This window comes from Amborella trichopoda, chromosome 9 (genome assembly GCF_054954075.1).
Source record: "Amborella trichopoda isolate Santa Cruz 75 chromosome 9, AtrichopodaSantaCruz75HAP2 v2.0, whole genome shotgun sequence".
In the NCBI taxonomy this organism is placed as follows: Eukaryota; Viridiplantae; Streptophyta; class Magnoliopsida; order Amborellales; family Amborellaceae; genus Amborella; species Amborella trichopoda.
In genome coordinates this window covers 991,855-1,007,742 of record NC_142344.1, presented here as the reverse complement: position 1 = coordinate 1,007,742, position 15,888 = coordinate 991,855, and the positions used below count along the sequence as shown (strand labels likewise).

Genomic DNA, 15,888 nt, shown 5'->3' with positions numbered 1-15,888 from the left:
CTAGTTCAAGTTTAATAAAGGATTGGACGTCCAAAATTTAGTATCACAATAGTTTATAACAAAAAATTAAAAATAAAATAGTATAGAGATGTGACATTGTGATTGAAGCATTCTTAGCCCTCCATTTAAAATGGACAGTTGGATAAAAAGAAGTATATAAGTTTTATGCTGTAGAAGAAATATAGAAAGTTTGCCCAATTATGGCAATTGTTTCACGTCGGTTGGACCACATTTCTATGTATGCGGTCAAGAAAGTGTAAAGCATCCATTTTAAAGATGGATACAAGTAGGTGTTCCATCTAAAAACAATGGAAACTAATGGTCCAAATGTTTTCTTACTAGAATAATTATTTTTAATCTTTTAAATTCATTTATTTTTCATATTCATGACGTTCATATTACATGTTTTTAAAAAAGCAAAGGTTTAAAATCAACCTCAAAAATAGATTTATTAGAAGCCCGCATTTGTACAGGCTTGGCCTACGTCCCAGACATAAAGCATCCTGGTGCTCGTGATGATTGATTTTGGATCCGGCGTCTTTTCAATTTGATTATTGTTTCCATCCTTTCCCTTTGAAGATAAGATAGTGGCGGTCTTTGATTCTCCACGCCAGAGAGATAAGAAAAAGAGGTTCATGGTGGGTTAGAGAAAGAGAGAAAAAACAGTGGTTCATAGGTGGGTTAGAGAGAGAAAAAAATAGAGGTTCATGGGTAGGTTAGAGAGAGAGTCATGGTAGAGTTAACCACATGGATTGAGAATGAGGGATAGAAATCATGATTCATGGGTAGGTTAGAAAGAGGGGCCTGAAATGGTGTTGAAAGATGATATTCCGGTAATAAAAATATTTGTAATGGCTTAAAAATTATTTACATCTCTAATTATAAAGTTGAAAGAGTAAAAAATAATGTAGATCGAGCGTGTCTATGAACATTTCATAATCTAAAAAAAAGATGCTCCAAAAAATGCATTACAAAATGCACTATTTTCAACACTTGAAATGTATATTTTCTTACGTTCGTACATCTAGAGGTTAGGATGATTGATTTGATGATTTTTTGGGCATCAAAATAACATTTTCTAGTGAATTTTTGAGGTGCCCCTTAATTTTAATTTGATTGTCTAGGGCCTGACCCTTATATAAAAAAACTTTTCCTGAAGGGAGAGAGTCATGATTGGGATGTATTCTGTGAGGGATATGAAAGAAAGATCTATGTGATCTTTTATCGGATAATATATTTTTTCCTTTTCTTCACCCTTTTGGTAAAAGATAACTTACAAGTAGTTTTTATTACAATAATATAAATTTCAAAATAAAATCAACTTAACAATAAAACTAATATCTTAACAACTTGATGTCATTGAAACAACTATTGACTATGCTTGAGAATAAAAGATAAAATTGCAATAAACAAAATGAAGAGTGCCGGAGATTACCTCAACCGGGTTTATTACACCTCACACCGAGTTACCACCATCCGATGGCGTGGGATCATTGATCAACATTCAATCTCAACCGGGAAAGCAGGTCAAGCCACACCAATAGAACATGAACCCATTTGATCATAAAATCAAACCCTAGGTGAATTCTCTTAGCAACCTAGTTTGACAGAGATGAAATATCTTTTTGCTAAACCCTAAAACCCATAATCATAAATATATAGTTGAAAGATAAGAGAGAGAATAACTCCATAACCTAAACCCTTAGGTTCTTTCACAATGTGGGAGAGAGAGATCAAAGATAAAAAAGTGGTGTGTGTCCCCTTTGGCTTTCATGAGAGAGAAACGCTTTTCTTAAAAGAGAGAGAATTTCTAAGTGGGGTGTGCCCCTTTTTTAGGATATGAGAGAGAAATATAAGAATTGGGTATAAGATATAAGGTGTAGAGATTTTTGAGTTGAAAAAATCTCTTTTTATAGATTTTGAATAAGATTAGGCTTTGTTAGGATTTTCTTTGGCTTGCATCTTCTTGTGATATTGAATATGAACCATTGATCTTAGGTGACGTGTGGGGTGAGAAATTTGAGCTATCAATTCCATAGATTGGCGATAACATTATAGACGGTGCATAAACCTTTATCCTCATTTCTTAGATCATTTTCCCATCAATATAAATTAAATAAATTAAATCTAATCAAAATATTGTGCATACCATAAAATAACACAAGTATACTCAATCTTTCCACAAAATCTTTTAAAGACACATCAAGTCAATATTTATTTAATATCTTTCAACCATATTGCTATATGCCATATCACCAAAAAATAAGAAAGATAATAAGGGTGGGGCGTGCCACCTAAGGGAGGCACTCATGGGCCCCACCTTCTAGAAATATGGTGGGCTTATGTGTACAATGGGCCCCCATAATATTTTTATGTATTTAACATTAATAAAATGATTTTATAATATTATTTGAATATTTAATCCATTGTAAAATCAATATCTTTAATTTTATAAATCTAAAAAATATAAATAAAATATCCAAGGGTTCAAAAAAATTCAAATAATAATCCTAAAATAATTTTTATCGTAAAACAAACACAATTAAATGAATTTAATGGGAAAATGATCCATATAGTTTAGGAATCAACAATCATATGGCACTCTACTTTCAACTGTGGACTACAGATCACACTTGCTTTATTAGACCGACCTAGTGTTTCCCATGACCCACAGTTCAAGCAGGGGCTCATTAACAGATTACTAAAGTCTGGCCAATGAGCCAAAGGGTCGCAATCCCAGTCTGTGGATTTTAGGTCCTCCCCTAGAGACTAGTCAAGGTCATTAAGACCTGATGTGACCACAACTCATATGGTGCATAATGGTATCTCTCTCACATGCATACGCTTCACTCTAAAAGGCAGATTTATGGCTTTCCCAAACAATCTATCGATATGAATGCCATGTGATGACACATGAACGAGGCCTTGGCCCCTGTCTCTGTAGGCCACCATCACATACAAGGGCTGTGGATTTCAAGTCCTCTCCTAGAGACTAGTCAAGGTCATTAAGACCTGATGCGACCACAACTCATATGGTGCATAATGGTATTTCTCTCACATGCATACGCTTTACTCTAAAAGGTAGATTTATGGCTTTCCCAAACGATCTATTGATATGTATGCCGTGTGATGACACATGAATGAGGCCTTGGCCCCTGTCTCTGTAGGCCACCATCACACACAAGGGTCATACAGTCCCTCGACTCACTCATCCGGGCATATTCTTTGACTTCATCAAGGGCTAACATATTTAGAACACTTCTCGGTTTGTTCTTTATGCTCAGGTAACATGTGTTTTTTTTTACCGACTGGCCTAGATCATCAATCACAGTCCGGTATCAGCAAACATCGTTTGTTTAATATGGTCCATGAGAGACCACACTCCTACTTAAGTTTATGTTCCACTATATCATTTCATTTTTATTAACAATCATAAAGCATTTAAAGGCCATATAAAGCTAATAAGATATTCATGGTAGGGCAAAGGAGAGGAGAGAGAGAGAGTTTCAAGGGTAGGTTGGTTGAGATTTGAAATGGGGCACTCAACATTTAAGTACTCGAATGTGATTTTTAGTTAGTATGACATCAATTGTATGAAGGCAAAACGTCCTTATTTTAAAGAGAAGGAAATGAAACAGAGACCTGGGTCCTCTTTATTGGTGCAAAAGAGAGGAGAGAGATGCTTGTTTCTGGGGGAAGGTCGTTTGGCCAATCTCTAGGTACGTTAGATACTGCATTTGCTTCAATTAGACTGCGAAAAAGGTATAAAAAAAAGTTTATATAAGGTTACAACCTTAATATGTATTTTAAAAATCTATTAGAAATGTTGTTTTGATGTTGAAAAACCCTTTAATCAATCATCTCGATATCAAAATGTATGAATATGAAAAAAAAAAAGTTTTTGAGTCTCAAAAATAGTGTATCTTGCAACACAAATTATCTAGACCGTCTATTTTCAAGATTTTCATATATTTATAAATCTACTTAGATTTTAATCATTTTTAGAATTTAAAATTTTATAATTAGATATAACAATAGATTTTAAGATAATCCTAATAATGTTTTACAACAAAATTACATGTTATGATCAAACTTTTAGGTGCGTCTTAATTGAAGTGTTTAAGGTTGCAACTTTACAGAAACCGCACCCATCTAATTTTTTTGTTATGGTAAGATCCAAGCAGAGTATTTAGGAGCTAAATTCCTTTTGACAAAAAATAGTTTATGTCGTCCTGGGGGAGTACACTGTGAACTCTTTTCTTTTAACCTCTACCATGGACCTTTCTTTGAAAATTGCATCTCCCTCAAGAAAGGATCATAATAATAATAAAGGGGTGCGGTTTCTATAAGGATCATAGTTCCTAAATACTCTGGATCTTACCATCAAAACAATTAAATAGTATTTGTTTAATCCAAAAATTTATTTTGTAAAAATATTAATTTTATTTTATCTTTATGATCTTAGGGGCTCTAAACAATCAAAGTAAAGCGCACCTTAAAATAGTGTCTAGAAATATGGTTTCAATACTTGGAAATCTTTGTGATAGCCTTAAAATATATTTTTATTTTTCATAATAAAAAATTAAAGCTTAAAAAATAGTGTAGATTGAGCCAATCTATGAAAACTTGAAAATTTTGAAAATTGACCGTTCAAAATTGTGTTACAAGATGCACTACTTCCAAAACTGGAAATCTATTTTTTTCTCATGTCCATACATCTTGAAATGGAGATGATCAATTTGAGAATATTTGGGTATCAAAACATCTTCTAACAAAATTTTTGAGGTGGGCTCCAATTGATTGTTTAAAGCCTTAACTTTATATAAACTTTTTTCGATTATAATATTCTATATATTTTTGTACCATCAAATTATAATATTCTATGAATTTTTTCTATATTAGAATTTCAGGATAATCATGGAATTCTCTCCATTACGTCCTTTTTATTTTCCAAATATCTCCATGTAAAGTCTAAAACGATAAATATGACAAAAAATAATAAAGATTTCAGGTCCAAAAATAGTACATCTTGCTACACATTATTTAGATTGACTATTTTCAGGATTGTAATGCGGTTATAGATTTGATTGATTTGAAATATTTTTGGAGCTTAATTTTTTTTAAGGAAAATTGTTTCATGCAGGCTAGATCGCATGACTACATATTCGGTCCAAAAAGAATAAAGCATCTATCTTGAAGATGGATGCAAGTAGGTGTTCCATCTAAAAACAATGGAAACTAATGAATTACGATTTTTCATTTTTAACATTTATTTATTTTTTCATATTCATGATCTCCATGTTAGATATTACGTGTCTTTCAAAATTAAGTTAAAAAATCTATCTCAAAAACATATTTATTAAGAGGCCCATATTTTGACATATGCGGGCTTGGCCTGGTCCTTTTTTTAATTAGAGATGAAAGTAGATTTTTTGAGTAGATTCTTTGACCATCTTAAAAATATTCGACACCAAAATTACATCTCACGATAAAGTTTGGAGGTTTGCATTACTTCGATTAAATTTTGGTGTGGAATATTTTCTTAGGCATATTTATTGGAAAAAGAACCTTCAACACTTTATAATAATAATATGAACTATCTATTTTCAAATTATTCAGTGCACATAGATTGGTTTGATCTGTACAATTTTTGAAATGGGAAAGCTTTCTATAGTCCCTTTCAACATAGTTTTTATGTTCCATCTTATCCAACCGTCCGTATAATTTTCGAAATAAACTTTTTTTTTATATTTCCTTACATCATAAAAGTTCTATTTTCACTTTTATCGTATTATCTTTATAATTTTTAAAACCGAAAAACTTTCTATTTTTCCCAACAACATAGAAGTTCTACGTTCCCTCGTATCGTAACGTGATCTGTACCGTCCATTCTAAACCCCTCTCTCTCTCTACAGAACTCTCTCTCTAAAATTTCTCCCTCTTCTCTCTCTATAACCCATTGACACCTGCTGTACTGGTAACTCCAACTCACCAAACCCCACCAGAAACCAGACTGTTTCTCTCTCTATACAGCGAGCCCAGGCTTCTCCCTGTACTCGTGACGATGGGAACCTCGATCGCGGAGAGAGAAACTAGGGTTTGCATAAACGATGCCCTTACCGATGATGAGCTCAGGGCTATACTATCAAAGTTGCAGAGCGAAAGGGATAGGGATAGCTTTGGCCTCGTGTGCAAAAAATGGTTGATGCTGCAGAGCAGTGAGAGAAAGAAGCTTTGTGTTAGAGCTGGGCCAGTGATGCTCGAAAGAATAGCTCGGAGGTTTAGAGGAGCGAGAGAATTGGATATTTCTCAGTCTGTATCGAGATCATTTTATCCGGGAACTCTTGATGCTGATCTCTCTGTGATAGCTGAGGGGTTTAAGAGCTTGCAGTTCCTTAATCTGCAAAATTGTAAAGGTACGATCATATTAGTTATCCTTTTTATTTTTTATTTTTATTTTTTTGTATTGGGTTTTTTTGATATTAGCGATTTTAACTTTTTACCTATCTGTTTTTTGAGGAACCGGTTATTGGTTTCGTAAAAAATTGATATTTTTATGTGCATGTACATGGATATTTAATGATGATTTCTCTGTGTTTTTGTATAGGAAGTGGGGTCTGGGTTAATTGTGTTAAGATTTTGTATGTTTTTTTGGATTTGTTAGGAATTTGGGTTTGGACTGCTGAAATCGTCTGATTTTGTGAGGAAGTAGGGTTGAGATTGGTAAATTTCCACCTTCTTGGTTGATGATTATTGGTTCAGATTACTAAAATTAGAAAAAAAAATTCTTTGGCAATTGTTTTTGTTTGGCAACAGGTTTTATATTGGTGCCTTTAAACCCTTTTTTTAACTGGATTATTATATGTGCTAAGCCTGGTTTTATAGGAGGAAGGTCTAGAATCATTCTTGGTCTTCTGCATAATTGATTTTTTAGTAGGTCTGGTCTCATTTGTAAATGTCGGCTTTTTTTTATCGGCTTTTGCATTGAGGGTTTTGATAGGTTGGTTTAAACCCTTCTTTGTGGTGTTGGTTTTCTTTAGGAATTAGAAATATGGGCCTTTGGTTGGTAAATTTAAGCTATGTGGAAAAACCCTTGTGTTAGAATTTTTAAGTAGGAAAAAAAGGCGTTTAATTGTTGCCAGTCTTTGTGAATGTCTAGGATTTATCCTTGAAATTTTGCCTTCTCATTTATTTGCTTGTGTTGATGTTTAACTCGGTATGGTTAACTTTTTTCTGTTTTTTGTGAAGAAATAAGGATCAAAACTGCAGTTTCCTTGCGAAAAGCATGTTTTAATTTCTCAACCAGGCTTTGTATTTGTTTTTTGCTGTGAATCTGTTTGGATTTGTATCATTTTTATGGGACTCGCCTCAGGCCGGGTACTCGGCCCTGGCCTGAGTTACTCAGCGGTGGACTCACCTGAGTCCCGTACAGGGCCAAAAGCCCTGGAAAAAATTAAAAAAAAAAAGTACGAAAAATACAATAAAGGTAGGAAAAGTGAAATAAAATCAAAAGCAAGTTTAAAAAGTACCAATAATCTTTAAATTTATGCTACATTCCCATTATCCCACAATTTTCCATTTTTTTTTGGATTTTTGAAATTTTTTCATGTACCCCGAGTGGTACATACAACTCAGGGCAACTCAATTCCCTTTATACTGATTTGTATATGGCTGAGCTAGTGAAAATATCATGAGAATTAGAATTTCATGGCTTCCTGTATACGAGGTTGTGTGTATGTGTCTATCTGAAAGATGGGATTCTTATTCTCTTCCTTGTTATAATGTGCTGATGAAAATTTTTGTGATTCTTTGGACTTTGAGGCTGCTTGTATCTCCTTAATGATCTTTATTTTTCCTTTAATTTTATTTTTACTCATAAAAGGAGCCCATTTTTCTATCCTGAAAATTGTGTTACTCAATGAAGGTATTTATTGATTGTCATTATGCAAAGCAAATGCTTGATGTTTCAGAATTCATCAAAGAAAGAAAAGAAATGCTTGATGCATCATAATGGACTATTGACTTAAAAAGGTGCCTGAGTCTAATGAGGGTAAATATCTTGGGGTTGGAAGAGAAGTCATGAAATTATGTCGATGTGGCGATTCAAATCATGATATTGAATGGTGGGTGAATATCTTTGTATTTACATGGGTGCTACTTATTAGGGGATTTTCTTTTTTGTGAAGTTAGAGAGTAAGAGTCATTGGTTTGTATTGTTTGGAACCTGTAACGTGTGATAGGAGAGTGGAAAGCAATGAGGCCTCAGAAATATAGCTTTAGTGGGTATACATTGTTGTAGGAAATTTGCACATTGTGCAAGGTGTTAAAGGAATCCACCATTTAAATAGTTATCTTACGGGATACAGGGGTAGGTCTTTTCTGAACCAGCCTACCTAACCTCAGCCCGCTACACACACCCCCATCCCACATAAAAAGAAAAAAGCGCAAATAAACTTATCTTGCTTGAGGGACTAGGAATCAGTAATCATAAGTTCGTGAGAGTTTCTTCAAAATTTGAGAGTTTGAGAGAATGTTGAATCTGATGAACTAACCAAAAAAAAAAAAGAAAAGAAAGAAAAAAGAGAGAGCTGAGTGTGTTGACCAATAATTTCAGGGCAATGAGCTCTTGTGAACTTCTTGGTAGAAAATTTTGGAGTTCCGAGAAACTGTGACACTTTATGAAGTCTCTCAGTTCCTCTAATTGGAGTAATAATTATAGTTATTAGTTCTCAATTTCTTGTACAAGCTTTTTCATTTTTTATAAAATTGAAAGGCCCCGTAAGCTGATTAATTTCTGAGGAAATTTGATTCGATTGTGCTATGCATTCATGGCACACCTTTAATGACAATGTTCATTGTATCCTTCTCTGTATTGCCTTGTTTATTATTACACACATTGACATATGAACATAGCACCTTATATGTGAATAAGGTGATAATTTTTGTACCTTAGAAAAATTTAATGATCTATGTGCTTTTAAAGTTACTCGTTACAAGGAAACTAAATGCCATAAATGTGGATTGTGCTCACCGCTTTTAAATTCATCTTTCTGTACTACAGCTTACATTGGTTGTTTCCCTTTTCCTTTTCCGTCCCCTCCTGGAATATGTTCCCATTCTCTCATATCATTGCCTCTTGGTAGTTGATACCAGACAATACGGTATTACGGTTTCTTTGCTCCGAAGGCCACGTAGCCAACAAGGCAAGCCAGTGATAGCTGCCCAAAATTGAACAAGTACTTCTATATATCCTGTTGTAAATCCAGTACTTGCTGTTCCCAATATGTTGCATCTCTTACGCTTGATTTTCTATTCTCAAATATCATACTATATAAGACGCCTTAAAGTTTTGAAGGGATATCTTCATTTGAAGATGATGTCTATGATTGTGTAGGGGTTATGAAGGGATATCTTCATTTGAAGATGATGTCTATGATTGTGTAGGGGTTATGACAGCAGATCTAGTCCATCACCCATATTAGGCTTGTACTGCATTTCATTTCATGTTAGAATATGAAGTCTGTTTATGCTTACTTTCATTTATGTCCCAAAGCCCTACAAACCTGATTCTTCTAACTTCTTTCTACAACTTTTCGGAGAATTTACAGGAGTTACAGACACTGGATTGAAGGCGCTTGCTCGAGGTCTTTCGCATTTGCAAAGTTTAGATGCTTCCCATTGTCGTAAATTGACAGACAAAGGCTTCATTGCCATTTCTGAAGGGTGTCATAAATTAAGAAGCTTACACCTATCTGGTTGCAAATCAGTTTCTGACTCATTATTACATGCCTTGTCCAAGAACTCTCGGTTTCTGGAAGAACTAGGTTTACAGGGTTGCATCAATGTTACTGACTCTGGTGTCTCTGCTTTAGCAGATGGGTGCCATTTAATCATGTTCCTTGACCTTAGCAAATGCTCCAAAATTGGAGATATTGGGCTTTCAAAGCTCTCAAAGGCGTGCCCTTCTCTTATCACCCTTAAGCTTCAGGACTGTTCTAATATTGGTGATGAAACCCTGTTTTCCTTGGCGGAGTCTTGCCCAGATCTCGAAACTCTAAATGTTGGGGGTTGTAGAAACATCACAGATGAGTCTATAAAACGATTGGCTTCTTCATGCAACAAGAACCTCAAGAATTTGCAGTTGGAGTGGTGTTTGAATATCTCAGACTCTGCTGTAAGCTTTGTGCTCTCAAAGTGTGATAATCTTGAGGTTTTAGATATTGGGTGTTGTAATGAGGTGACTGATATGGCTTTTGGAGGCTTGAAGGGGTTGTCTTTGAGGGTTTTGAAGGCAAGTAGTTGCCCTGGAATTACGGTTCTGGGGATCAGTGTTTTGGTTGAAGTGTGTCAAAATTTGGAGTATTTGGACATCAGATCGTGCCCTCATCTTACACCGGAGGCTTGCGAGCAAGCCGGTCTGCACTTTCCGAAATCATGTAAAGTGAATTTCATTGGCAGCCTTTCTGAGGTAATATTTTGAGATATATGTGTATATCTCATCGAATTTTAGTTTGCATACATCTTCATGCATGCTCTCTCTCTCTCTCTCTCTCTCTCTCTCTCTCTCTTTCACAGTTAGATTTGTAGGTTCTCTTGTAACTGACATTAGTTTGGACTTGGGCTTTGATATAGCTAAATTACCAGTGATGGATATAAAGAGCATTTAATGAACACATGGAAATGGGGTGATGGGATTTTCTCATGGGATATATGTGTTGCTTTCTGTGGAGCACTATTTAGGGGAGGTTGTATTTGTGTAATGTATTCTTGTGCTGGTGCTTTCACGGAGCACCTTGGACTTTTTTATGGAATGTACAAAGCAAAATACCCAGAGAATACCAATGGGATATTTTAACAATTGCTTTGGAGCATGCTATGTATTTACTTCTTGGACAAACGGGCTTTATATAGGAGGAATGTTTTTTATTCAATTTTTTTATCCATTTTAGAACCACAAAATCAGTATTTTGGAAGAAAGAATTAGATTTTGAATTAGTAAATATTTAGAACTATCTGTCGTAAAATTGGATGATCTCTTTTCTATCTTAGGGATGTTATTTTTTTAAGCATGTAAAGGGTATGTTTGGTTATTCTTTTAAGCTGATCTAGATGTTGAGTTTAGTGACCAATAGGTTTTTTATTTTAGTAACCAATAGGGTCTTATGCTAGGGATTGACTCACTTCTAGTGCATGTGTTGGGAGCAAATGATGGCCTTTAACATTTTTATAAGAGGAAAAAGTTTGTATAGAGCCGAGGCTCTAAACAATCAAATTAGAGCTCACCTCAAAAATTACATTAGAAGTTGTTTTGATACTCAAATATTCTCAAATTGATCATCTCGACATCAAGATGCATGGACATAAGAAATAAATGGATTTCAAGTTTGGAAATAGTGCATCTTGTAATGCATTTTTGGACGGTCAATTTTTAAGATTTTTAAGTTCTTGTTCCATTTACATTTTTTTTTTTAAAATTTTAATTTTATAATTGAAGATGAAAATGTATTTTAAGGCTATCCCAAGGATTTTACGCAATGAAACCACATACTATTTGAAGTTTGAAGGTGGGCTTTATTTTGTTTGTTTAGAGCTTTGGCTCTATACCAACCATACTTTTTATAAAATCAACCCGTGTATAAATTGTCAATTTTTTTTATTTTTTATTTTTAATTTCTTTTCGGGGTTCCTACTCGTCATGGTTGACATTTTTATCCTTCGAAATTTTAAAACAAATTTAGGAGAGAAGACTCATTTAAATAGATGAGTCCTCGACTTATTGAAAAATTGTCGTTACTTAAATAACTTTGAGAAGTGCACGTTAGCCTTGTTGAGAGGCTTACACTCCCTCTTATCATCCATTCATCATCCACAGAATGAATCTTCACTCGATATTTCAGCAATTAGCATACTTCCATACACGATTAACATAAATTCAACTATTCAATGATATAACAAACATAGGTTATTTTTGGCAAGTAAATTTTTTTTTGGGTGAGTCAGTGAGGAGAAGGCGTCTACCCTGGTAGGAATTGAGCCTTATATAACAAACATAGGTTCACATATAAATAATATTAACCATTATGGACAGGGAAAAAAAAAAAAGTTTTACATCATCCATATTTTTTAGGATCCTTACTTTCAAAAATTTGCATGAGGCCTTTTAGAGTACTTGGAAATGACTTGGCTCAGATATTCAAAGGCTTTGGCATAATTAACAAAACCCATGAACCAAAACTCGTGATTATCAACTGTAACAATCTCTATGTATTTCTCTTTTGGCCTCTTCACATTCTCCCCTTGGTTTGCACCCATAATCCTTCCCAATGGTATCACAACCTGTAAACAGAAAGCACACAAATCGAACTTTTAGCATCTTAGGAGGCAATTCTCAATTAGGGCCGACAACGGGTGGAGCCCTAGCCGGGTCTTATTCCCCTTAGGGCTGGCCGTGCCCTGATCAGCGTCGGGTAAAATTAAAAAAAAACAATTCAAAAAAGATGAAAAAACAGTGGTCGAATTGGACCGGACCTGCTGAGCTAGACCGTGCCACCTGGCCCATTCCCACTCCTATTCTCAGACCCATCCACATCTGCTTTTCTTTCAAAGTAACTTCGGCAGTTGGCACTAAACATGGTTAAAAATAGGGCTTTTTTTTTCCTTTTGGCGGACAATGAAAAGGAAAGGCTAAAATTATCAGAAAATTGCAGTTATTTTAATGAATTAGGCCTTGCTCTCTCTCATACGTGCTCAATATGTAGAACTGTACCATAATTTGATGAAATATTGGTATTTTGAAATTTTGTATGTTTATAATTATCTACCACTCTAATTTTGAGGTTTATAGTAGACATTATTTATTGGCAAGATGTCAATTAATTTCCTTTATTTAGTTTCGAGAAAAAATAAGAACGAGGTGGGAAGAAAACATAATCATCCTTTTCCATCAGATGTAAAATCAAGTGGCTGAAGGTAGGTGTGCTATTGAATGGGACAGAGTTTGGGTAAAACTGTTCTAGTTTTCCTTCAATTGTAGGCGAAGGAATGACAACCGAGCCATCCAATTTTACATCACTCAACTTGGGTCTTTGTGACTTCTATGTATGAAAATAAATGATTTCATTGCATATAATTGCAGAAAAAATGGTATTGCCGCTGTATCTGTTATAAAGTCGTTATATTTTGATTATCATTTGTTACAAACTATTTAGCTTTTACTTTTTTTTCAACTACTCTTAACACATGATCATGTATCTTTCAATGGGCCTTGAAATTAATTAAATGAAATAAAATGCTAAAGAGTTCATGTGTTAGATGTATTTCTGACAAATTTTTGTATTTTAAATGCTCAAGAACCAGTTTTGAAGGTAGAGAGGGAGGGAGAGCAATAAATGATAAATGAATACAACCTTATAGTGAGAAGAAAGCAATCCTCCAGCAGGGACAGTGAAAGTGAGAGGCCTATCACTGCAAAAATAGACCTTCTCATTAGAAATAAACAACAACCCTGAGACAGGGCCAGTCGTTGTGGAGAGATAACAAGGACTTGTCTTTATCAGCTTCTCTTCATCACCAACTTTGAAACTTGACCTAAAAACTCTCTCTACCCCTCCTTCTGCTATAATTGCAGCACCCAAGCTCAGCTTATCCTTCACAATATCAGAGATATTTTCCCCCATCTTAACTGACAGAATAAAAAAATAACATAAATAGATGAAAATTGAAATTAAATTGTTTTGAACATTGTAAATGCTTAAACAAAAAAAAAAAAAACGCATAGCATGAGTAAAATCCGTGGTAATTCAGAATTTTGTGTAAAAATAGTAAAGAACAAGATGATTCCCTGGAGGAAATAAAAAAAGAGTGTGGTTTGTATACGGCCTAGGCATTAAGCAATCAAAGTAAAGCCCACCTTCCTACAGTGTATTGGAAAACTTTGTGATGGCCTAAAACTTGATTTTTATTTCTAATTGTAAATTTTAAAAGTTCAAAAAAAGTGTATATCGAGTAGAACTATGAAGACCTAAAAATCTTCAAAATTGATGGTTTAGAAAATGCATTACAATTATTTTTAAGATATATCTATACATCTTGAAGTCGAGATAATCGATTTGAAGATTTTGGGAATCAAAACAACCTCTTATAGTGAATTTTTGAAGTGTGCATTTAAGGCCCTTGTATCAACTTTTTCCATAAGGAAAAGATAAATACAAATTATGTTTAAAAGTGTATTGCTTCCCCACAAAATTTAAGTTTTTATCGATATAAAAAAACTAGGCTGAGTCCCGAGTCCGAGGGGTCCATACAAACTCCGCCGAGTCCACAAGGTAAAACTAGGAACCGGCCACGGTGTTCCTACTCGGAGTTGGCACATTTATGTGTCCGAAAAGCTCAAGCGAGTCTGGGTGGACTCACCCAAGTTTCGGAACCACCCGAGTTTTAGTACAGTACTTACCATGCTCAGAAATACCATGGACAAGGGAGTCTGTGCTTCGATAGCATTGGTTAAAACCTTCAATGGTGCGTTCAATTTTAGCTGCGAATTTCAACCACAAAAGAAATGGCTCAGAAAAGACCTAATAATCCTAATTTCTTCATTAGCACAAGGGAAATTGAGCCGAATAATACCCGATAGAAAGGAGAGAATTTGTAGAAGATTTGAGAGTTTACTCTGTCTAGATTGAGGAAACCCATTTGCCAAAGGATGGTGAAGATAAGGATTGGTATTTAGAATTGCAGAATTAGGCGTTTCAGGTACACCAGGGTCTAGCATGGTCCTGTTTCTCTTTCTATCACTAGAATGGGTTACAGGTTCCACAGGGATTCCTAAAACATGATCATGGAACTCTGGTGGAGATGGCTTTTGGTCCTCCATTATTCACTGTGACTTCAATTGAAGATGGCTTGTGATGAGAGAGAAATGGAGGAGGGGGACTCCCTCTCTCTCTCTCTAGTTTTGTAGTGAGAGAAAGGTAGGAGATGGATTGAGTTGGGAACCTTTTAGAGAGAGAGAATAAAGGAGAAGTGTAGGTCGGTAGAATCATGCTTAGATGATAAGGAATAAACCCAACCTTTTTGGTGTAAAGCATCGATGCTGAAACAGCATTGATTGATTGTGCATGAATTGTGAGGGAATGAGGGAAATGAGAGAGAGAGAGAGAGAGAGAGAGGCAAATTTCTTCAACGTGTATTTCCTATGGCATGATAGTAAGGATCTTTGGCCAAGGCCATGACTGGCACCTTTAAAAGCTTTTAAAAACAAAAAGTATACAAGATACTGTCCTTTCTTAATGCTTTAAGTGAGGTGATCCTAATAAAAGCTAAGCAACACCGTTTAAAACCCAATCCAATGATATCCGATGCGGATCACCGATTTGAAGGTAGTACTTACAGGTATCTAATCAGTTCTAAAACGATATGAATCCAATCCTAAATCCGTTTTGATATGATACGAATCCAAATCATCTACAGCAACCATAACTCAGTTGAAGGGAGGGTGTGATAAGATTCTCTTCACGCCTTTTGTGTTGGTCAAAAAAAGGAATTTGGAATCTAAGGATTGCTTCAAAAGCAAAAAAAAGAATGGTGATAAGGGCCCATTTGGCTCCCACATTACGTGTAAATGCTACGATCCATGTAGATAGTATATCAAGCAAGCATTGCCAGCTCATTGCCATGTGAGATAGTGGGTTATGGGATTACACTGTAGATAAGTCTATCCTTGAAAAGATCAGAATCGGGGCCCGACTCAGGCAATTTCGAATAGAATCGGTTCCAGTTTAATTGGATGTTTCTCCAAAGATAACTTAATGGTCGAATCGGTATTTTCTGAATCATTCGTATTGGAAGATATGAATCCATTAAACGGGTAGATCTCATCCAAGTGATCAA

The 15,888-nt window shown here is 35.0% G+C and overlaps 2 protein-coding genes across 7 annotated transcripts; one reads left to right on the top strand and one right to left on the bottom strand.

Moving 5' to 3' along the window:
- Nucleotides 1-5,848: 5,848 nt before the first annotated feature.
- LOC18437530 (RNI-like superfamily protein) lies at nucleotides 5,849-10,858 on the top strand. Its single transcript, XM_088846851.1, has 3 exons — nucleotides 5,849-6,416; nucleotides 9,609-10,468; nucleotides 10,633-10,858. Exons 1-3 carry the CDS (start codon nucleotides 6,065-6,067, stop codon nucleotides 10,645-10,647), a joined length of 1,227 nt encoding a protein of 408 aa, XP_088702977.1. The 5' UTR covers nucleotides 5,849-6,064; the 3' UTR covers nucleotides 10,648-10,858.
- Nucleotides 10,859-12,020: 1,162 nt separating this feature from the next.
- LOC18437529 (GEM-like protein 7) lies at nucleotides 12,021-15,286 on the bottom strand. 6 transcript variants are annotated; one of them, XR_016040904.1, is made up of 5 exons: nucleotides 14,626-15,286; nucleotides 14,453-14,533; nucleotides 13,407-13,681; nucleotides 12,529-12,609; nucleotides 12,021-12,336 (listed from the first exon to the last, which is right to left on the bottom strand). XR_016040904.1 is itself a non-coding variant. In XM_006847731.4 (4 exons), exons 1-4 carry the CDS (start codon nucleotides 14,870-14,872, stop codon nucleotides 12,139-12,141), a joined length of 801 nt encoding a protein of 266 aa, XP_006847794.1. In that variant the 5' UTR covers nucleotides 14,873-15,286; the 3' UTR covers nucleotides 12,021-12,138. The 6 variants fall into 6 exon arrangements, 3 of the variants coding, with proteins under 3 accessions (XP_006847794.1, XP_011624613.1, XP_088702978.1); XR_016040905.1 differs by having other exon boundaries at nucleotides 14,668-15,221; XR_016040903.1 differs by having other exon boundaries at nucleotides 12,529-13,681.
- Nucleotides 15,287-15,888: the final 602 nt, after the last annotated feature.